General features: G+C 41.3%; 4 protein-coding genes across 5 annotated transcripts; 2 read left to right on the top strand and 2 right to left on the bottom strand.

The window, feature by feature from the left end:
* The first annotated feature begins 787 nt into the window (after positions 1-787).
* Positions 788-5260, top strand: LOC135595900 (uncharacterized). Its single transcript, XM_065087378.1, has 2 exons — positions 788-946; positions 2676-5260. The coding sequence occupies exon 2, from the start codon at positions 3064-3066 to the stop codon at positions 5011-5013; it is 1950 nt and encodes a 649-aa protein (XP_064943450.1). The 5' UTR covers positions 788-946; positions 2676-3063; the 3' UTR covers positions 5014-5260.
* Positions 5261-5400: 140 nt separating this feature from the next.
* LOC108951547 (uncharacterized) lies at positions 5401-6274 on the top strand. Its single transcript, XM_018819628.2, has 2 exons — positions 5401-5718; positions 5873-6274. Exons 1-2 carry the CDS (start codon positions 5429-5431, stop codon positions 6072-6074), a joined length of 492 nt encoding a protein of 163 aa, XP_018675173.2. The 5' UTR covers positions 5401-5428; the 3' UTR covers positions 6075-6274.
* A 165-nt stretch (positions 6275-6439) lies between these two features.
* Positions 6440-10274, bottom strand: LOC135595899 (probable serine/threonine-protein kinase PBL3). The gene is made up of 6 exons (XM_065087375.1): positions 9994-10274; positions 8569-8939; positions 8348-8483; positions 7857-7993; positions 7619-7742; positions 6440-7134 (listed from the first exon to the last, which is right to left on the bottom strand). Exons 1-6 carry the CDS (start codon positions 10268-10270, stop codon positions 6674-6676), a joined length of 1506 nt encoding a protein of 501 aa, XP_064943447.1. The 5' UTR covers positions 10271-10274; the 3' UTR covers positions 6440-6673.
* A 4438-nt stretch (positions 10275-14712) lies between these two features.
* On the bottom strand, positions 14713-21712 carry LOC108951524 (transcription factor MYB124-like). Of its 2 annotated transcripts, XM_065087377.1 has the most exons (18): positions 21246-21712; positions 20951-21120; positions 20676-20869; positions 20222-20263; positions 19553-19676; positions 19384-19460; positions 18410-18502; positions 18278-18324; positions 18105-18161; positions 17921-17993; positions 17513-17568; positions 17235-17414; positions 16988-17151; positions 16742-16887; positions 16505-16647; positions 16221-16414; positions 15994-16136; positions 14713-15481 (listed from the first exon to the last, which is right to left on the bottom strand). In XM_065087377.1, the coding sequence occupies exons 10-18, from the start codon at positions 17933-17935 to the stop codon at positions 15368-15370; spliced, it is 1155 nt and encodes a 384-aa protein (XP_064943449.1). In that variant the 5' UTR covers positions 17936-17993; positions 18105-18161; positions 18278-18324; positions 18410-18502; positions 19384-19460; positions 19553-19676; positions 20222-20263; positions 20676-20869; positions 20951-21120; positions 21246-21712; the 3' UTR covers positions 14713-15367. The 2 variants fall into 2 exon arrangements, with proteins under 2 accessions (XP_064943449.1, XP_064943448.1); XM_065087376.1 differs by lacking the exons at positions 19384-19460; positions 19553-19676; positions 20222-20263; ... (1 more) ...; positions 20951-21120; positions 21246-21712 and having other exon boundaries at positions 18410-19003.
* Positions 21713-22929: the final 1217 nt, after the last annotated feature.

Here is a 22929-nt window from a genome sequence, read left to right as displayed (position 1 = left end):
TTTGTAATAGTCCATTTTCATAGTAGTGATTTGCTCCTCTTTCGTCCGTGGATGTAGGTCAAAGTTTATTGATCGAATCACGTAAATCTGGTGTTCTTGTCGCTTTATTCTTCCGCTTTATTGTCTTTGTTGGGTTGTCAAAATTACCTTTTGGTAAACATGATGCTAGCTCTAACAAAATATTTTTCTATGTTTTGTATGTGATCAACTCTAAAGTGTAAGAAGGATGGAAACCGAGACAAAAATTTATATGAATGTCTTCCACATTCTTTCCCTTTCCCTTTGCTTGTCATTAACATATTATTCTCCACCACTTTGATCTCATTATCAGTTCTATACCTTCTGATACCACACAAAGTTAGTAGTTTTACTCTGATAATTGCATTTATGCTTCTCAGTTTGAGGAAAGAAATTGATGGGGTCACTTGAAAGATTTACTCGGATGATTAATGCTCTTCCATTTTATTATTGATATCGACAATTAATGTTAGTGAAGAGAGAGAGAGAGAGAGAGAGAGAGAGAAGAATTCACCCTTTGGTTTTTGTTTTTTTGTTTTTACTTCCTGGGTGATGATTTGTTTCATGTTTATGGGCAGTGTGTTGGGTTTTAGCCGCCTCCAGCCGCCAGCCGCCAGCCGCCAGCCGCCAGCCGCGTTCGTGTCGGGTCACCGTCCCGGTGGACCGCGTCGCAGGTCGACGCGGCACGACCCCCTCCATTACTGGAAAGGCGTCAAAATTGGCTAAATCACTGGACGGGGAAGTAATGGAGAGGGCAACGGCGGCATTCGCCATCGCCATTTCTCGCTTCTTGCGCCACTCGCGTCGAACTTTGCACCCCCCCTTCCCTTCGTCTCCTCTCGGCATCCTTTCCGACCCTCCGCGCGCGCCATTGAGAGGGAGAAGGAGAGTGGAAAAGCTGAGACCTTTTCTGCGTTTCTCTCTTCAGGTCCGCCCTTTCTCTCTTCCCCCTTCACCCGTCTTGTTCTTTTCTGTTTCCTCTTCGTTTCTTTGTGATTTCCTGCAAGTCGTCGCCAAGATTAGGGTTCTTTTCGTAGTCTGCGGGTGTGGTCTGACTAATTTATGATGGGATTCGATTGGAGCTTCTAGAATCGTGTGGATGTTGAAGATGCGTTGCGATTCTTTCCTTTTCAGTCACCAAAGAGAGCGCTTTCTTGGAATAGCATCTTAAGGTTTTTAGATGTGCCGCTACAAGTTATAGATTGTGGTTGGGTTGTACACGATGCATGTTTTCAGTGAGAGGAAGTTTATCCATCTGCGTCAGGGTCGAGATCAGTGAAACCCTTGGATCCTGAAAGCATATTTCTGTTTCCCCTTGTCTTCTTTCTAGACCATAGTAGAGCGTCTGGATACTCCTTTTCATGATAGCAAGCATGCGTGCCTTGTGTAGCTCATTATTATGTACTTGAATATCTAAAAGTGGATTCACGGTTTGATTCATAATAGTGTGCATCTATTCGATAGCATCGATTGGAGTTCCCCTGTGAAGCCTTTTTTTTCCTTCCCTTTGATAGATAGAACACCTGAAGTTTAAATTACTTCGTATTCTGAACAAATTCAGGGAATTTTTATCAAAAAATTACTTCTGGTAAGTGTAAGACAAATCCTAAAACTCTACACCTCATGAGTTTTAATTTTATTAACTTCTTTTCTTTATAAGATGTTTAATTTTGGGTTAAGACCCTCACACCTTTGCACTAGAAACAAAAAATATGTGGACTTGATAGATGCTAAATCTTCATGGTGGACAGTTTAAGGAGAACTGTGATTCATAGTCATGTCTACTCTGCATATGTATCCTCAGCCGAATTACAGGAAATGATAGTATACTTTTGTAGCTTCACCTTTAAACATTAAACAGATATCGATTTTTTTAATTTATTCTGAGTGTAGTTAGGATGAAGTTAATAAATTATCTTTTTCTGATTCACTTGTAATTGGTTTGTGTTCCATGTAAACACCCAACTTGGTGTGATGTTTTACGAATTCTTTAATCAAAATACAGATGACTGGAACTCTTCGTATGTTGCAAAACTGCTGTGTGCTTCTTTAAGGGTAAACATGATAACTATCACTTGGAATTCTGCAAGCATATTTAAAGAGAATTTGTTTCGGCAAAGAATGTTTTATGGCTCTGTAAAGAGCAATTTAGATGACAATCATTAGTTTGATGACTGGGTTATCTGTTGCTTTCGAAAATTTAACCACTTTGATTTTATCATAAAATAATACGGCACTTCTTTTCCTATGTTTTTTCTAATGGTAGGGAGGATAAATATCTACACTTGTTGCTGTATTTTTTGCTAGTAGACTTGTGTGGTTTTAGAAAAAACTGAAGATTAAGTGGGTAAATGGTTGAATTTTCTATGCAATATAGATCATGACTAAAAATTCTCTGTTTGATACTTGATGATGCTTTAGAATTGCAAGTGTCAATAAAGTTATCAATTTCTCAGTTCTGATTGCCAGAATCTGCAAACATATGCAAGAGTACTTTTAGCTTGCAGATTTGGCAACTCAATAACTGATAAGTGCACCATCTAATGTCATATACTTTAGTCATCAATATTATATCCATGATGTTCCATAAGTATTAGTCTTTTTTCCCCCCCTATGCTGGCTTAATGGAGCTCCCTCAATTCTTTCTTATCATGCAGCCTTAAATGTGCTCCAAAATATTACTCCTCTCAGGCTGCCATCATAACAAGAGAAACTAATATGATTTTTTGGCATAAAGTAAATTCTATTAGACATGCCAAGGTTTGCTGTTGGTGGATGCTGCAAAGTCTGATTGCCCTCTACTCATAAATTTTCTTTGAGATCAACTAATAAGTAATGGACAGAGCAGACACTTCAGACTTTGTCACTGGTGGAGGTTGTAAATTGACATTCCATGCATATTTTCATTTCACATACTCTATCATCCTTAAAGCCAAACCTCTAGAAATGAGTTACTGAATATAGAGCTGGAAGTCCTCTGCCTTCTGGTCTTCCTTCTGCAGCCTCTTTCTCACCAAAACTCAGTTTTTTTGCATTTTGCCATTGATGGGTATGATGGATTTCGACATGACAGATCCATCAAAGGGAAAGCAACATTTTACGAGTCTCTTAGTGACTGAAGCAGGGGACTTCTTAAGATCTGGCACAAGCTCCATCCTGGGTCACACAACATTGTGTCTCAACCACTCAAGCTATGAAACCAGCAGAACTGGTGGAACAGTATGTTCTCAGAACAATCATGAGCTTTCTGCTGTGGATGATGGTTGTCGTTTGGTTCTTGGGTTGGGTCCAAGTCCAACTTCTTATACTTCAGGATGTTGCATTGCTGACGGAACAAGCAAAACAAGAGAACCTGCCACTTCCACCAACCAAAGTTGGAGCCTGGAAACCGATAATGGCATGTTAGAACTGGGACTTTCAAGAGGAAATGTGGAATCAATGGTCAATGCAGGGGGCATAGTAACTTCCTCTTCTAAGTCCAAGCAAACATCCATGGAAAAGCATCACATGATTCCAATTGTTGACGAGAGCTCAAAATCAGGCAAGAGAAACTCGGGCGGGTACATGCCAGCTCTCCTATTTGCCCCAAGGCTGACGAGTTCTGGTGGTATGGGAGATGTTCCAGGGACATTTAATCGATCAGATATTGGAGCTGATGCATCCACTGATAATGATCGTCTTCAACATAAGCTTCACCAGAGTACCACTGGTCACTCCTCTGCTGCTGACTCATCAGCTGGTGTTCCTCAAAGAACTCATCATCATCATCGTCGTCCTAAGAAATGCATGTTCAAGGGCTGTTCGAAAGGTGCAAGGGGGGCATCTGGTCTCTGCATTGGCCATGGAGGTGGGCAACGGTGCCAGAGACCTGGGTGCAACAAGGGTGCCGAGAGCAGGACAGCTTTCTGCAAAGCTCATGGAGGAGGCAGGAGATGCCAAATGCTTGGATGCACCAAGAGTGTAGAGGGTAAGACGGATTTCTGTATTGCTCATGGAGGTGGGTGCCGGTGCATTCATCCAGGATGCACCAAAGCCGCACGAGGGAAGTCCAGTTTGTGCATCGGCCATGGAGGGGGGAAAAGGTGCACCGTAGAGGGTTGCATCCGAAGCGCCGAGGGCCAGCCAGGGCTATGCATCTCCCACGGTGGAGGGCGTAGGTGTCAGTATCCTGATTGCCGGAAAGGTGCACAGGGGAGTACCAAGTACTGCAAAGCTCACGGTGGTGGACGACGATGCATGTTTCAGGGTTGTCCTAAAGGAGCCGAGGGAAGCACACCCCTGTGCAAGGGGCATGGTGGTGGTAAGCGATGCCTTTTCAAAGGTGGTGGTGTATGCCCAAAGAGTGTCCATGGTGGCACACGATTCTGCGTGGCTCATGGAGGGGGTAAGAGGTGTTCTTTTGCCGGATGTACAAAGAGCGCCCGTGGCCGCACCGATTGCTGTGTGCTGCACGGTGGAGGGAAGCGATGCCACTTCCAGGGATGCAACAAGAGTGCGCAGGGGAGAACCGATTTCTGCAAAGCGCACGGTGGCGGGAAACGGTGTGCGTGGGCCTCAGGGTGCGACAAGTTTGCAAGGGGGAGGAGTGGACTCTGTGCAGCTCATGGTACTATGATGGCCGCTCAGCAGGAGCGCCAGGCTGGGGAGACCTTGGGATTGATCGGTGCGGGCCTCTTCCAAGGGCTTGTTTCCTCATACGTCATAGTCGGAAGTAGCTCTGTTTCGGAGAGCGTCGAGTCGCATTCCAACTCTGGAGGACAGCAGCAGCTTCACATTCCACCGCAGGTTCTGGTTCCCTTGTCAATGAAGTCTCCGGCGTCGTCCTCAGTATCAATTGGTTTCGGTGGAGGTGGCGGTGGCGATGGCGGTGGCGGCGACAGCCAGGAGAAGAAGAGCTGCGGATTTGTGGTGCCGGAAGGGAGGGTGCACGGTGGGAGCTTGCTGTCTCTTCTTGGTGGGAGCTTCAAGAATGCTTTGGATGCCGGGCTGGTTTGATGTCATCGCTGGTAGTTTCCCCCGCTGCATAATAAATACTGGTGTTGGATACGTTTAGCGTGTGATGCATTGCATGAAGGAGTAGCTTCTTGTTTTCTGTTCTTGCTCTGCCGCTTGGGCTGGGAGTTGTGTTAGTGTCAAGAAGAAGATGATCACTGTGTCAGTTATTAGGTCCTATCAAGATTGAGGATGCTATTTGTTGTTGGTTTTCCGTGTTTATATATACGTATATGGTTCGATGAGCGTATTTGCTGGTGTACACAGTTTGGGTTTACATGTTGACACGCAGCAGTGGAAGCGACGGATTCGATCGAGATTTATGACCTACACGTGCCACGTTTCCCATGCAACAACCGAACAGGGCTCCACGTAAAGCACGTCGAACAGGAAGCGGTCACAACATACACGGCTCTCCATGGTTGCCGGCGGGGGAACCTCCACGTCGCCGACATGCTCCTCCTCCCTCATCCTCCTCCTCCTCCTGCTCTCTTCGCTAACATCCCCATCATCAGTCCAAGGTGGCCATGACGGTGGAGAGGAGGCCAAGGGGAATGAGATGCGGCACGAGAGAGCAGAGCAGCAGCAGCAGCAGGGGCCGCAGCCGGTGGAGAGGGCCATCGGCCTCACTAGATCTGCAAGCCGGTGGGATACCATCAGGACATGGGCCAAGCTTGCCTGCATGAATCTTCGGCCACCTGATTCAACGTCCTCTCTCTCTCTCTCACGTCGCATCCTGTTCATAGTTACTCGTCTATGTTATTTCAGGCTCTCTGTGATCAGAGGCCGGGGTTTCAGAGAATCCAAGCTTTATGTTGTATCTTTGATGATGATGATTTGTGATATTGATGACGTGATGTAGGGAAAGATATGGAAGGGGTGAGTCGAGTGCATGGGAAGTGGTGAAAGAAGCAGCGTCGAGGAGCTTCGAGACGAGCAAAGGGGCAGTGGAGCACGCGGCGGAGTCGGCGGCGAAGGTCGCAGAGAAGGCGGCTCACAAGACCAAGGAGAAGGCGAAGAGGACTGTGTCGAAGCCTAGTGGGAAACCTGATGCAGAGCTTTAGATCGATGCTTACAGCCGTCTACTTGTGTCGCGGATTCTTCCTTCTTCACTAGCTTTCAGGTGGTGGTCTCCATAGCTCATCTTCTCCCACCGTGTGTACGTGCGGAAAGAATGGTTTCGATAGTCTTCTTTTCCTTTTTTGCACTTCTCTGCTGGCAGTGAATTACCTATGCGTCTTTATGTGATCCTTCGTCTCAAATCTTCTTTCTATTCATTATTGTTTGTAACACATTTGATGAGTATAAGAAGGCTGACGAGAGTTTACCTCACATTTAAGTTCTCGCACATGAAACTAAGACACAATCAGTAATAGGCTTGCCAATCTATGACATTTGCTACAGCAGAAACAGAACAAAACCAAGATCATGGCATAAGAAGCCACACTAATGCATTCCTATGATCACAAGAAGAACCATGAAACATGCACCTGAAAGCAATTGTCAATGGACTTTCTGGTGAATTTTTTAAGGACAAGTGCCTACAACAGATGATGTGAAGTACAAACATCAATCTATAAACTAACTTAAGGGAAGCACAAAACAGATTAGCGACTCATCCTGATCGAAATTGGACCTGACAATACTAGTTCCAGTGAAGTCTCTAGCTTAGTGTTCCAGTGGTGATCGCTATCGGGGGCAATGGAGACCTTACGGCCGCCGCTGGGTGTAGCGACGAATGACGATGCGTCGTTGGTGACTTGGAGATGGCACAGGAGGTCTTGTGTCGATCAGCTTGCGGAGGAAACGCTGCAGATTTGGGATCTTGCAATTGCTCCAGTGAGGCCAAGACATGAGACATACGAGGCCGGAGTTTGGCCTCATGGTCGATACATTGCAAAGCAAGCATGGAAACAACAAGAGCTCCATTCTTTGGATACTGCCCTTCCAGCCTTGTGTCCATGATCCGGAATACTTTCCGCTTGTCACCCAAACAGGGTTTCGCCCATTCCACCAGGTTCTGCTCTATGCCCAGCTTTGATTTGTCGACGGCTCGACGCCCAGACAAGAGCTCCAATAGTACAACCCCGAAACTGTAGACGTCAGCTTTCACCGAAAGTCTACCTGTAAAATATTGGATGCTTCTAAAGTCAAACTTCATAAACAACAAAGCTATCCGAAAGGAAGGAAAGAAAGAAGGGTCAATAACATATTAATGAATTTTGAGTTTTAATTAGTTGGCTAGTCAACGTATAGAGATGAACAATGCCGTCTACAAGCTTGCCATTTTTACCTCCAAAGAGCTGCTCCGAGAAATTTTGGCCTTCTTAAGAGTTAAGTTACATCAGGCCATCTCTGAAATTTTGGTCTCTGTTGGCTTCAAATTCTAAGAATTTCCTTTTACTTTGTGTTTTTCGATGATAATTATGGGCGACTGAATTAGCAAAATGAATTTTACTGAATTCCAGAGAATTTCTTTAATCGTTCAAGAAGTATTCTAACCGAATGATCATGTAGGTGTCTTAAGACCGATACTATATCACAATCTAATCTCAGATACGCTGAAAAAATGAGGAGTGAACAAGGTTTAATAGCTAGAAGACAAAACCTGTTGCGATATATTCTGGAGCTGCATATCCATGAGTGCCTATGACTTGGGTCGACACATGAGTTCTATCTCCGGTTGGTCCAGCTTTTGCCAAGCCAAAGTCTGAAAGCTTGGCGTTAAACTCCTGCGTAACAAGAAAAGTCTTGAGAAACATTTTTTTCTAGCTTATATGTCTTCAGCCACCCTCTTTTATTAGCAACCTAATCACACTCTCTCGCTCTCCACATCAATAACATACCGAGTCAAGCAGAATGTTGGAGGCCTTAAAATCTCGATATATAACTTGAGATTCAGCGTCATGCAAAAAGGTGAGCCCTCTAGCAGCTCCAATTGCAACCTTGATCCTTGTCGTCCATGATAGTGGTTGAGCACTTCCTGGAAGAAGCATCCATGAAAAACAATGTCAGATGGATTGTCAATAAATAACCAAGAAATTCTAGAGAAACTATCGTGATTGCTAAGCTAACATATAACCAAGACACGATAGGCACAGTGCCTGATCACTGAATAATATATTAGAACGATACAAAAGGTCAACATTCTGCCTATAGGGTTACTGTGAAGCAGTAGTTTCAGATAAACAATGTGTTCTACCCTCTACGATAAGCGCTATTTTTAGGTTCCTTCTTTTCTACCTAGACGATGGTGGTGCCTTGCTGCTTCTAACCGTGAAGCCAATGTTTTATGAGATGTTATGTCATGAAGTATATATTTCTTTTTGTTACGTACTTCTGAACAGATGATTTTCCAAGCTGCCTTTTGGCATGAATTCATAGACCAGAAGTTTACTGTCACCCTCTGAACAGTACCCGATGAGCTTAACCAAATTTGGATGGTGAAGCTGACCTAGATAATCAACCTCTGTCTGCAATCATTCAGCAACTGTAGTCAGAATACAGAAGTATTAACATAGAATTTAACAGAGGGAGCAGATGGTGTAGGAAACAAACCAGCCATTCCTTGTGCCCTTGGAAACTTTCAGGCTTAAGCTTCTTGACAGCAACAACCATTCCGCATCCAGGCTTCGTAGCAGAAAAACTTTGTTCATCGATCCAACCTTTGTAGACATAACCGAATCCTCCTTCCCCTAGAAGGCTGTCAGGGCGGAAGTTCCTAGTGGCATTTCTCAACTCATTGAACGTGAAAGCCTTCAACTGTGAGGAGGATAATATTTCGCCTTCAGTTCTTGGTGTAGAAAGATTCCCGTTGCTCGTCTTATCGCTAAAAGAAGGCACAGACAGAGTTGAAGGGGACGAGAATGTTGCCCGAGATGAAGAAACTGAAAATAAACTTCTTTTACTGGCGACGACCTTTGGAGGATCTGTCAAAAGGAAGAAACAAGAAATTGTGACAAAATTGCTTAAAGTCAAAATACCACAACACCAGCTTTATCGATCGGAGCATCAGCCATTAATTGGAAAAAACAATCTGCGATATAACTGACCCTCTCTTCTTCCTGCACGAGATGTGTAGCTATCGCAACAGATGATCTTAAACCTCGTTCACGGGAACACACAACTAACTACTTTGATTCCCTTTGATCATAAATTATGTTCTCCTGGCAGTATTACTCTTACCCGGCTTTCCTTAGTCAACTATTCGATGCCAAAAAAAGGAACAATAGCAAGTCGATTCTTATGAACATGCGTCACTTTGTTCTTCAGATCATTCTTCTTCCACATGTTGTTGTATCTCCATGTTGTCTCCTTGCCAAATAGGCCACTTGGGTATGGGTTTGCATCGGATTCTAACATCTGCGCCCATGCAAAGCTGCAAATGCATCCATATGGAGTTGCCATAGCAAGTAAAACACACTTGTGCCAAAAAACATTCACTACCCACCAAACTCTATCCAGTAATGAGTAGTAATCCTGGCAAGTACCATAGTATTTTGCTATATCTAGCTAGTTTCAAGGTTTTCCTCCCAGAAAGGGAAAACAAAAACTGATATCAGCATCAAGAGTTAAGCAGGGAATCCACTACAAAGGAAAGAAGTAATCACAACATGATCACCAAAGGTTCGAGACAAGACTAGATAATGTGAGATTAAAAAGGAAATTTTGGGAATCAAGTATGGCCTCTAAATCTAATTTCCACCACAAATGAACTCATCATCACTTGGCCCAGCATACATAGCATTAATCCAACAAATTAGGCAGAGAGTTCGACCAAATTCCCAGCTTCATACTCGGTAGCAAAGAACATCTACGCTACACAAAGAATATAATACAGTCAAAATCCAGAAATCCAACAAATTAAGCGAGCACGAAAGAAGAAGCTTTAAAGATTTCTCTGCAACCAAGTCGAAAACACCATACGGAGGCATAAAAAAGATCCCGGCTTTAAGCATCAAACCCAAGAAAGAGAGCACGCACATGAGGCATTCCGCGGGGTGTGGGCGCTCTCGACCCGCGACGAAGAGATCACGCAGTTCCCCATCGATTCCCTTTTCCCCGCCAGAAAGCAGCAGAAAGAAACCTTTCCGCTCGACCGAAAGCTCGTTCCTTTCCTCTCCCAGACGTTTCTCTGCAGCGGTCCGCGGGGGAAACAGAGGCAAGAGGAGCGAGAAGAAGAAGACGGAGAGAGAGAGAGAGAAAGCCAGAGAGCCCGAGTGGAGGACCGCGTGGGGTGTGGGTTTCCACAGGGAGACATGTCAGTATACTACTACTATTATCACGACAGAGGAGGAGGGGCCGACTGACGTTGGATTGGTGGCAACCGTACGGTGTCGGAAGACGACGTCTCCGTTACGGATTTGGCCGGCGCCGTTATCCCGAGATGAATTCCACGTCGCTTTCCGCCATGCAATTCCTCCAGCTTTGCTCTGTCCCGTCTGCCCTCCTTTTCATCTCTACTTCTCAGGCCTACTCAACGGGCAACACACCCAATTCCAAGTTCATGTCTCCCACTCTTTTGCTGTATCTTCCATATTATCACCGACGAACAACAGGAAAAAAACATTCGATTAAGAAAAATAAACGATCAAAATTGATTTCCAAAGGCTTTTATCGAAGTGGTGACAGGAATCTATTCCCATATAGGGTCGGTGGTAGCTTCATTGTCAATCAGCTGACTTCTCTCTTTCTCTCTTCGTCAACCTATGGAATACCAAGTTGAATTTTGTTCAAGGAATGAAGACATAGATGCACAACTTGCAAGTCCTTGTTGGTTTTCATTTTTTGTTATCCCCTCCTATTTCATGATAGATTGTTTTCAGATCGGTTCATCTATTGTCCCACCAGCACTGGACCTGTCCTGCAAAAGGACAAGACATCTCCCAATCGATGGCTTGATGTTGTTACTTGCACGCAAGGAAGGAATCAGGGTGAGTTTTACCCTTGTATCGAGACAGGGATATTTACACATCTTTCTGATCCGTCGTCTAGATTAGATTCGACTGTATTTTAATTCAATGTTGAGTTCGGACAGAACAGTGAGGATTCGAGTTGGGAGTTGGGATGACGGGAGTGGGAAAGGCCCATCTATACGGTGAGATTCCAACTCCAAAACATGTGGTGTGGTGTAGTAAAGGGGAGGAGGACATTTCGAAGGTGATGGTTTGATGAAGCACTATAGGTGACAGATAACAAAGAGACTTCCACTTAGGGTGATGTGGTGAAACACGTTGCATCCCACGGTTGGATCGGATCTATCGACTCGCGTCGTCGACATTGCTATTTGCATCTTTTGCGATTCCAACACTTGTCATGCTTTCTCTATCATTTATTATTTATATATATACATATAGAAAAAAAAATAGAAGATCACGGCATGATGAGATCATGACATAATCCATGACAAAGAGAAAGAAGAAGAAAAAACAAAAGAAAAGTAATATACTCATGGATTCACACCATAACGAGGAAATCAAGATGATGGTGATGGTGATAAGAAATATATTAAAATAAAATATTTTTTTTTTAAAAAATACTCTAACTTCTTTAGTGTTATAAGATAAAAGAATTATGTTAATTATCTGAAAATAAAAAAGAATGCTCCAAACTTCTTTTTGTGTTATAAGATAGAGACAAAATTCTTTGAATCAAATTTTGGAGTATTTCGATCGAAGATAAATCAAATTTTGGGTATATTATGACAACAGGTAATTTATTTTCTTTAGACACAGTTATGCCTGCGTCGCTAGAAATATGGCATCACCAAGTCAGTCTTTGCAGCTCGTCTTCTGTTAGATGCCAGGAAACCACCGAGTTTGTGGTTGAGGGGAGACAACAAGCATGTCAACCTCAACCCATTTGCTTGTTGAAGAAGGTTGCTCACTTGATAGGACAGCATGATTCAGGGTAGGGTTGCCCTCCATCACGAGGTTGAAGTAGCCATCAGCTTAATTGGACATGTTGACTCTTCTCAATCTCCCCTATCAATCCTGTGTCTCATAGGCCTCTGAAGAAAACAGCAGGTTTTATTGGCTTGCATATATTGTTTGGTTGCCAGCTTAGACAGGGCAAATGCCAAGCACGAGGCATCTCCAACACATGTCAAAACTTCATGAACAACAATAATCGAATGCACAAGAGTCAATGCAGAACCTGAGAAGAATCAAGGCAGTCTTTAACTCTAGTAAATGAAAGACTATATCTAGAACTTGGTTTTGATTCCAGATGTGACAGTTTACCAGATAGTCAAGGTGACATGCATGCATGAGGCCTAAAAGTTTACAAAGTTGCAGCATTTGTCTTTACTCAACCAAAAGAATCAAATCCATCTTTGAGAAATGTTGATTCACATTCCCATCTATACATCTTGAAAAAATCTAAGATTCTTCAGAGGTGTAAGTTAAAAGGAAAGGCAAAACACAAAAGACTCCATTGTTCCCCCTATTGACCACGAATTGGAGACAGGAAAAGAGATGCATCTATAGTTTTAGTATCCACCTCTTCATGCTTTCAGAGGATTGTAAGCAATGACAATGCACCACTGTCTCCGACCAAACCACCGAAAGCTCTGATGCACCATTGAGCTTATCAGTTGCTGCCAATATTTTAATGCTGATTGATACTACAATGTTCCTGCAATAAGATGAGTTAGGTGATCATCACTAAGCCTGGTGAACATGCAAGATTCTGAGCTGGTCTAAAGGTGCTTTTTGACCTGGTCAAATCTCATCGCTGATCCTTTAGATGTCCATGTTAATCTAAGCAGGTAAGCAACACTTTATACTGCTAGCTAGCACAGAGAAGGATTATTTAATATAGATAAGTGTTACAAGAGTTTGGCCTGACACATCACCACATCAAATGGTTCAAGTGATGTGGTTTGATGAACCTATCAGACTCATTAGAATAATCAACAACAACCAAGAAAAAATATTACAAGAGGAATAAATAACAATGTTGGAATGAAAGTGAGAGAAGAAAGGACAAAGAACAAAAGGCTTCACTTTCAATTGCTGACTGGTGAGGGTCACCTCTTCTTGCTTAGATTAATAAGATACCATCTGAGGTCATGTGTGTGGTGGAATGGCAGCTCTCTTTCTTTCAAAATGTAGTGAGGCTTCAGATTAGTTTTCCTTCAAAAATTCATACCTTCTCAATTTGACAAATAAAGTGGAAGATTTATTGCTGGATTTTGTCAGGGTCTATTTGCTTCAGGTCTATTTGCTTCAGACTATGAGGTAGAACACATCTACAGAAATTTTGGCCAGGACCTACTCAAAGCAGTTTAAGCTATAAGTTTCCTAGACAATATAATACCAAGCCAGTAATGGTGTCCCAAAAAAGATGATACAACCAAGCCCTTCAGAACACTGCTTTACTCACCAGATGATACAATCTGATGGCATCTCCTATGGCCTTCTATTATCCTCACAATTAGTGATCACTCGACAAACCGGAGAAGTTAAATTGAATAGAAGACTTGCATCAGAAACAAGTTATATCAGTCACTAATCATATCGAGACAAGATAGCAAACAAAAAGGAGTACGAGCAATAAGCAACAATGTCAAGACAGCTAAATTCCTACAAGTCAGTTGAGGATGACTTCTATGTTCACATCAGACAGAGACCATGCTGCGAGGATTAAGTTATTCAAGATCAAAAGGAACCCAAAGCAACAGTCAAAGCATATCAGCTCCAATTATATTAAATTACCAACCAACAGGCATTATGAGCTTTGACCAGTCAGTAACCACATTAGACATAAAAATCAAAACACCCTTGATTGCGAGAGTATGACAAGGCATGTGCTCAAACAGTAACTGTCAATTTAGCAGCAGATGTTAGGGGTCAGGTTCGACCAAATTGAACATATAAACAACATCAATACATGATGCATTTACTATGTATTAATCCATACAAAAGAAAAGGCATCCACTATCATGTTCCAACATAATGATCCACTTGTTTCAGGTAACCTAAGTTAAAATCTAGTGAAAAAGCAATGGGAAATCAAAATTAGTTACTCATTCTGTTCTTTTGCTAATTTAGTAGTGGGCTTACCAATAAAAATGTGCACCATTATCCTTAAAAGTGAAAAAATAACCTGAAAGAGCATGACCCAGTTGAATCATGTGATGCACCAATTAGCTTTCACATCACACCCTGACAGTCTTCTTATTTCTGGCACTCTAGTTAAAATATAGCGAAAAGGAAGCACTTGCTCTAAGAAATCAGCACCAACATGTCTTTCTTTCATGTGATTCTAAAATAATGGTCTTACTGATTCTCTTTAACAATGCAGCATTTGGTTGCCTGCAATATATGCGGATGACCACTTGTAGGAAAAGCTTAGACCACTAGAAAAAGGGCCAACATATATAGGAACCCTTCCACCCCCTCATGTGCAAGCCGCGAGAAGGATAAATACATGTTGCACATGTATCCGAATGAAGGATGGAGGCTAAATCCACTGTCCTCATATTTGCACAAGTGCCAGACCTTTTATTTTTATTTGTCAGCTCTTGCAAAAGTCCATTATGAGGGTGGGATGTTATAACCTCATCCACTTCAATATCCATGCAACATATTAAGGTCGAGAGGCTGTAACCATGTAAAAGAAAAACAATGCTATCTGTAATTTGGTAAATGATACATTGTGATACCAGTTAATGTTGATAGAATCCACACAACACCAAAATAAATACTCAAAATTTTCATTGCCATAGTAATATTACATCCGTCTGACAAATACACATATGAGAAAGAAGGGAAGAAGAATAAACTCCACAGGATCGAATCTAGGATTCATCCACCCAATCAATCGAGCAGATACACACAAAAAAAAATAAAAAACAACAGGGACTCATAAAACCAGGAGATGGTTCTTATTTTATATCTTGCACACCAAACCAGAACAAAGAAAAATTCTACATGACCTTATGCTTCACGGTAGATATGGCATGTACATTACACAAAGATGACCTTATGATGAACTTTATATACATGAATGACAAACCAAACATCTGAGGACTAAAACCAATATCCTATCATGGAAGAAAAAGGCAAATGAGCACCCCAAAGTTGATGCAAGTACGTGTATGCAAACAAGCAGAAGTATGGCAGCTTGGACGTGGGAAAGCTAGTGATGTTGCAAATGCACTGGTAAGGACACACCTATTATTTGCAGACTTAAAATTGCCTCTGATAAAAACAGGACATGTCTGCAATTCAAGCCAAGGAAAGAAAGCAGGAACCACAAACGGGAATCTATATATTTTCAAAGACACACAACGCCTAACTTCTGGACTGACGAAATCCTTAAAAGAATAGAGTAGAACTTTCTATATCACATACTAGGATGGCTTGAAGGTATCAAGAAGAGCCCTTTTGCAGGATGGCTGCTTACTGGAGTTTGTGTTGGTGGCCGGAGATGACAAATCAAGCACATTAAGTAGGAAATGTCGCTCCTGGATAATACAAGAAATTGAATTATTAATAATGAAAATATAAATTAAATGTTCAAGGAACAACAAGCTTCTTCCAGCTGTTGGAGACAAGTCAATCATCTCTTTGTATTTCTCAAGAGGAAACCAACAAGCTGATTTATGTCACACAAGTACCAGTAGTAGTGCAGAAATTTTAATAATAACTTGTTATGTAGTTAGCAAAAACATCTACATGCAGAGGATCAGGTCCTTTTGACATGTTTGATCCAACAACTCATCAAGAACATTATAGATTCCATAATTAATATGTGCAAATAAGTTAAAAGGGATAATTCTTTAACAAATGGAAGTTAAAGAAAAAAGTCAAAATCTATTTCTGCAAGTTCATGCACTTTTGTTTTCCTATTATGTGATGCAGGACAAGGACTGTTCGACTATCGCAATCGTGAGCATCAGCATGTAGGTTGGTTCCAGATCCAAGTGGGAGATATTAGATTGCTTAGCTCAGTAAGATATAAAAAATCATAACTCACACTTGAAGTAAAAACTGGGCTTGGAATTCCATCTGTAAACGACTGGAAAGGTGGGATTGTCTGGAGGGGAGATGCAAATTCTGAGAGTGCACAACCACTCACAACTTCATCCTTTGGCATTTCAGACACCGATAAGATTGCCTCTGAAAGCAGGACAAATAATTCAGTGAGAACACTTTCATCTGTTCCAGTATTCAGAGTCAGTACTATATAGATTTGTCCCATACCTGGAGAAGCAGTCATGCTGGAACATGCGGCGTCATCATTAAGATAACTGACCTCATTATCCGTCTGCAGTGAACAATCCTCATACTGAGGATTGCTTTTACCTTGTGCAGAATTCAAGTCGTGGGTTGAGCCTGTGCTGCACCCAGAACTCCCTTGAGAATCCTCATGAGAATCAAGTTGCCTGATAAATTGACTAGCCATTACGTTTTACTCGTACATCAACTGATAGAACTAAAAGTGAATCTATTAGTCTACACAAACGTGTTTTCCACTCTCTGTTTACCTCAATGGCTGTTGCTCCTCTTCTTTGTTGCTATTCAAATCCTCTATCAAGTCTCTGAGCTCATCTAGCATACAACCCATTCCAGATAATTTTCTTCTCAGTGACCCACTGTCTTCAGTTTGGATCAAGTAATCTTGAAGTTCCTGATGAAGTCCAAATATTCACAAAACCAAAGCAGGGATAAGCTATTTTAGCGCTGAACGTGAATCCATGTATTTCTAATTTTGCAACTAGCACCTTCCATGCCTCGTCGAAACTCTGGTTGGTATTTTCAGCATTGACTTTCTTGGAAAGGGATGTAAGCAATTCAGCTTGTTGCAACAAGGCTGTTAGTTTTGGATCATCTCTCCTGATAAAGGTTCCTTGATTATCTTTGTTGGAAACTGATTAGACATCAGTAAAAGTTAGTGTTTATAAGACCAGAAGAAGTGCTTTACGACAATACTAACCACTTTCACTAAAATGGATAGAAACATTGTTTACCATCGTATAGAGGTCCTCTCAGGTTTTCTGTCAAACCATTTAAAGTATCAGAGTTCTGAACAAGCACTGCTAGAGGTGGTCTTAGTTGATTTTGTTCCGGTCCATGTTCCCCAAGAAATCTCTTATTCCCTTCATTAATCTCCTTGGGATGAAGCACATGGTATCTATCTTGCAAGTGAAAGGAGTGTGAGAATCTTAATTATTTGTACCATCACTTGGTGGTTCAAATTACAGAAAATCTTTTTACCTGATCTGCTTATTGGATGTTGATGACTCCCTCGCCACTGCTGCAGCATAGCCATCTTGAACTATAACCCTCTTATTACTTTGATCAAACGATGAACCCTTATTCTCCTTGGAAGAAGCCTCAAGCTTTACCCTTTTCTTGCAGAGGGTGGAGAACCGGTTCTTTACGGCATTATCAGTTCTGTCATTGGGTATAGCAATAGACATCAGATTTCTATAATTTGTTCTTCCATAACACTGGATGTGTCATCATTAAAGGTAGAAATGGGAGTGACATACCTTCCTGAGACCACCTTTGCAATCTCTGTCCATCTGTTCCCGAAAATCTTCTGCGCCTGCACATTAGCTTTACTTGGAGGGTCATGGGCATACAGAAAATTCAAAGCAAATCGCAGCTCACTAGCAATCAAATTGCATTAATAGAACAGACGAAAACGGATCTTCAGCTGTAAAGGACACTGTTCCTCTTGATGCATCTAAACTGTATGAATATTGTTGTCCATATAAGGAAACCAAACACATACCAGAAACAACGACCACACATCAGAAAACAGGAATAGAACAGGAAGATGAGCAATAATGTTCCCATCGTAATAAAACCACGATAGCAAAAGGCTACTTCTTTGACTCGATACAGGTGCCAACAAGATAGTTCAAAATCCACGGACTGGTTATCGAATTCCTTACCTCACATAAGAGCATATCCTCCTCCGCTGACCACCCACCTTTCTTACACTCTGAATTCAAGTAGGTGTACCATCTGCAATTTTGACAACGGACTTGTGTCACTTCCGCTAAAGATTCCAACACAAATCCATCCACAAATTTAGCAAAAAGATTTTTCCTTTTGAAATTATCCGATGTCGCTCACCTTCTCCGGCACTGTCTGCTGGTCTTATCCTTGAATAAAGCTGCGATACTTGTCCAACTGCCCACAAAACCAACCAGAGTCCATGACAGAACTTCCAGATGAAGTGCAAGGACTGCACTATTAAATTAGAACAAGGTCAGAGAGAACGAAAATTCAAAGAATTGCAGACTGACTTGTCGGTTCCGTGAAGAGCAATGTGTTCCCGGAGCAAATCATCCTCCTGCAAGAAATCCAGATTCCAGACTGTCAAAAACTCGACCTTTGAGTGACCAAAAAAAAAAAAGAAAAAGACAGAGAATTGAGACCTGAGACGTCCAGGTAACGATATGCCGATCCTTCTTCGCAGGCGGCTTCGCCGAAGGAGCGACTGAGATGGGGTTGTTCTCCTTCTCCAATCCCTGCATGATCAAAAGTATTCCAGCCGAAGAGCTCGTACCGGATCGGAAAAGACCTCGACGGAGGGCGGATCTAGCGATCCATAATAAGCGGCCGAGGGTTTTGAAGGGAGGAATGGGTTTGCGAGGGGATTGATTAGGGTTTGGAAGCGCGCGAGTTCGGGAATGTTTGAAAAAAAAATGAAATAGGGAAGGGTAAGAAACGTGAAAGTATTAAGAGGGAGGGGAGGAGAGGAGATGGGAGTTGGAAAGGTTGATGGTAAAGAGAAGGGAGAAGAAGAAGAAGACGAGGGGGGGAAGGGTGAGATGGCGTTCACCCACCGGTGCGTTTAAGGACACGTCACGTCCTCCGTGACGGTCAGATAATATATTTTCGTAATTATTAAATTCATTTTAGAAAAAAAAAATAAATAAATAAGGTCAAATCATCAGTAAAAATCGACTAAAACATATTTTAAGTATTCAAAATGCCTCATAAAGAATGATCCAAAAGGTCCTCCTGTTTCATCCTTTATAAAAGAAATATTGAAAGCCCAAAAAAGCCAAATTTTCTTAAAATATATTATTCAGGAAAACTGTTACCTCATTAAATAAATATTATGAAAAACATATCAATTTTTGTTAAATATATTATTATATTATTATTCAAAGAAAACAGTTTTCTGAAAGAAAAAAAATCAAACAAATTTAAAAGTAGAAATATTGAAGTCGTGAAGCGATCGCTCATCTCAGTAACGTGAACTGGAGTTACTGTTATCCGCTCCGGAGGGCGGTGCGATGACTGCCTCACATGAAGGCGGATCAAAGGCGAAGTTACCCGGTGACAGCGGCAAATTAGAACACATTAGATATGAAACTAGAGGAATAGATCTTTTGATAGATACCTGTGTGAGTCACACTTGAATCAAGTGGGGCATGGGATTGAGACAGCCCCATGAGGAAGGTCAGTTGTTAGGTAGACCTGCAATTTTGAAAAGGAGGAATTGAGAGGGAAAAGTTTCACCATATAGATTGAGCTCTGAAACACCACTAGGAATCCATCTCCATGAGGACCTGTAAGAGACGGTTGTGTGGGAAAATTCCTTGCCGGTTGCCATCATCCACCTTCGGATGCCGTCATCTCACTGTGGCTTGTTCATCATGCATGTGTTGTGTTGATTGTTCCAGACTGCTTTGTCTGCATGAAAGCAACACCTCCTTCTGAATCAGTCAATAGAAAGGAGACAATTATTTATATTTCAAAATTTAAATGTTACGTGATGAAGTCACAGCTGTTTGAAACCCAAAAAAAAAGAAAAAAAGAAAGACTTTGTAGCAGTTCATCCTCAACTTTGACTTTGATCCAACCATGATAGGAAAAACAACTGAAAAAATATATCATGCCTGATGACATTGTGCACCAGTTTGGGTTGGATAAGATTGATTCCACCTATTATCTATTTATCAAAAAGACAATTTATTCTTGCCACTGAAGTGAGTGAAAGAACACAGTCAAACATGAGAAGAAAATTCAAGGCACACAGGAAAATACAATGCATGTATATGTGTATCCATACATATATCAAGAGGATTAGGACAATAGGAAAGAAGAAGATGGATCAGTCAGAAGAGAGTGTTGACATCACAGGAGATAAAAGAGTTAGGTGAGCAGCTAACAGGAGGAGATGAAGAAAGGATCAAGGAAAAAGAAGAGAAATTACCTTCAATAGGAATTTCACTAACCTTAATAAAGTCGACCCGAGGATGAAATGGTCAGCTCATCTCCTGAGGTTAATGCAATCAGCAAGTTAGACTATATAATTAGCAGTCAATTAATTTTATTGAACATATAATTCTCAATAAGAGTTTGCTTTTGTACTATGGGAATAAAGAGAAATGTTACACACAAAGGTACTTTAAAAGGGTGTGCACAATATTCCCAAGTTAAAGGCTCAGTGCAATCCACATCATGTGATATTAGCAGCTTTTACTTTTTATTTCTTCCTTTTATCCTTTTAGATTGCCAAAGCTTTCTTTTCTCTTCTTTTGTGGGTTATTCATAGAGGAAAATAACACAATGAATGGATCCAAAAGGAGTAAATAGACAGGTCCCACACAGGAAGAAAGGAAGGAGTTATCATGTCCTATATCATAAGTTAGATTGTGATGCTTGGGATTCCTACATTTTGAATGGTACCTTGCTTTGATGTCCGCGCCACTTTCCCAGGTGCAGTTCTCGCCCTCCCACCTTCCTGTCTACGGTCGATCTCTGTTGGAAAAGAGAAAGGGAACTGGAATCCTATGCCTCGGTGCTCCATCATCCATGATGGTAAAAGCTGTGGCTTCAGGCTCCATCATCCACCATGATAAGGCTCCAGATTCTGAAGGGCACTGCCGCATACATTCAAGTCGTGATGTTTTAATCAGGGAGCAGAAAAATACTTGAAAGAAACAGTGCATGCACCTCCTGACCTGAATACTGGATTACATGTAGAAATGCTGCCTCTGGAGGAAGTCAACATGTGTATATAGGCTTGCCTGGGTCTGACTTCTCTGCTGTCTCGGTGATGAGGTGAAAGACTGTCATATAGCAGCATCATAGATCCAAGAATCAAATAACTCTACTGAGATGTCCTGAGATCCTGCAAGTTTAGGCAGACTAGTTTTATAACTGTCACTCAGAAAGAGAATCTGGAAATAAATGATGAATCTAGCATTCTCAAACAATAAAATGATGAATCCAGTTCTGATCATAGTTTTCAGTTACCATCATCTTCTACAGTGTAGGCAGATCCAGAAGCTTTATAATTAGACAATACATGATCGATCACCAGCTGTCAGAATTAAGCCATTATTTTTCTGATCAGCTATCTTCTCAACAAAAGCTGATCTCCACTGAGTTGTCTTTTGACCGAAAGCAGAAGAGTCTGGCGATATTAAATAGAGGGCCCAAGAGGAGGAATAGTAACGAGGTTCAGAGTGCCCTACCACTGGTCATCTTGTGTTGAAAATGTACTCAAATTCTCCTTGAAATTTACAATGTCTGACCTCATCCACCAGGGGTTACCACGTTTGTTGTGCAGTAGCTGTGTGTTTGTGAAGCATCAGTTTGCACAACATTCAAGTTCCAAACCCCTGTTTGAATCTGTAATACCTTTGTTCTTTTGCTTTCCAACAGTATCCAATTCCTGTTATCAACAGCTGCTAAGCAAAATTAAAGACACATAAAACCTCTAAATTTATTATATCAAAAAAACTCCTTTTCCCCCCTCTAATAAGAGTATAAGACTGAAATGACTTTATTATATTACAGTAAAAAATAAAATGCTTATCTTCCCATTCTCTGGGTCTTTGGACTTTTTGCACCACACTACCTGTTCTCTAGGAATAATTCAGCCCCTGGGCTTTGCTCAAATACTGTTCAGTAGTCTGAGCTTCTCCTACGACAGGACAGTGTTGGTTCACCATATCTGTTCCTCACTTGGTCAACCCAACCCAGTAATGCCTCAATATAACTACCATTTTTTGCAAAGCAGATCTGGGAGGAAAAGAACTTTCTAAAAGAAGAAATCTGGGTGGAGAAAAGATTGCTTTATCATACTCCTGACTAAATTTTTCTGCATTCCTTCTCATCCTGGTTTCTCAGAAATATTTGATCAATTTCCAAGCAACCGAGTGCTTAATTGTCCAAAAATAACTTGCATTTGTTAAAAGCAGGAGGTGGAAACTGAAATGACTTCAATAGCAAGTGAAACACCAATATCCTCTCAGAAATTATGGATCAAGTAACTGAAAAAGTCGCAAAGGCTAGGCATGACATATCACTTTAATTGTTGGAGTAGGTTAATGTGCAAATGGGATGTACAATTTTAGGTAACTGACATCAGCTATATGAAACAGCAAAATCGGGCATATATCACCCTTATACACAAAATATCTCAGGAAATCATAACAATAAACATTAGAACATTTAAGAAAATAAAACAGGTGAGAACCCATTTGACCATCATAATCATTTGTATAATATTTGTCGCTGTTGAAAAATACCACAACTATTTACAATGTCTAAATATCCAATAGTTGCTTCCAAAGTTTTTGGAGACAATAGTGCATAGCCTTTATATTCCCAAGTGAACGAAAACCTTTGTTTATCTCCTGTTTTCCCTGCAGAAAAGTTTATCAAGTATATAATACTTAAACATATAGAGATCATTCTTTCCACTGATGAACTCATTTAAAAAAATCATATAATTCCAAAATATAGTAGATAAAAAATTTTGTTGCTTCAACATTCTTTGACATGCTATGACTATATAATAAAAAGTTTCATCAATGACAAAAGTTATGGAGCATCACAATGAGACAAAAAAGACAAAAGGAAAAAAACAATTTTACAAAACCTCAGAATGTAAAAAAGGGAAAACGCTACAACTTCAACTGTCTTTTTACCT

This window comes from Musa acuminata, chromosome BXJ1-10 (genome assembly GCF_036884655.1).
Source record: "Musa acuminata AAA Group cultivar baxijiao chromosome BXJ1-10, Cavendish_Baxijiao_AAA, whole genome shotgun sequence".
NCBI classification, from domain to species: Eukaryota; Viridiplantae; Streptophyta; class Magnoliopsida; order Zingiberales; family Musaceae; genus Musa; species Musa acuminata.
This window is presented reverse-complemented; position numbering and strand designations above follow the sequence as displayed.

Excerpts from the sequence above, each read along its gene's own strand:
- LOC108951524 (XM_065087376.1), bottom strand. The coding sequence starts at position 18,508 with ATGCAGGGATTGGAGAAGGAGAACAACCCCATCTCAGTCGCTCCTTCG. Across the intron at positions 18,162-18,277 it reads GCTCTTCACGGAACCGACAA|TTGGACAAGTATCGCAGCTT; the intron begins GTCAGTCTGCAA and ends TTTTGTGGGCAG. Across the intron at positions 17,152-17,234 it reads ACATCCAATAAGCAGATCAG|ATACCATGTGCTTCATCCCA; the intron begins GTAAAAAGATTT and ends CTTGCAAGATAG.
- LOC135595899 (XM_065087375.1), bottom strand. The coding sequence starts at position 10,270 with ATGTCTCCCTGTGGAAACCCACACCCCACGCGGTCCTCCACTCGGGCT. Across the intron at positions 8,940-9,993 it reads CACCCCGCGGAATGCCTCAT|ATCCTCCAAAGGTCGTCGCC; the intron begins GTGCGTGCTCTC and ends TCCTTTTGACAG. Across the intron at positions 7,994-8,347 it reads GGAAAATCATCTGTTCAGAA|GAAGTGCTCAACCACTATCA; the intron begins GTACGTAACAAA and ends TGCTTCTTCCAG.
- LOC108951547 (XM_018819628.2), top strand. The coding sequence starts at position 5,429 with ATGGTTGCCGGCGGGGGAACCTCCACGTCGCCGACATGCTCCTCCTCC. Across the intron at positions 5,719-5,872 it reads CTTCGGCCACCTGATTCAAC|GGAAAGATATGGAAGGGGTG; the intron begins GTCCTCTCTCTC and ends GACGTGATGTAG.
- LOC135595900 (XM_065087378.1), top strand. The coding sequence starts at position 3,064 with ATGGGTATGATGGATTTCGACATGACAGATCCATCAAAGGGAAAGCAA.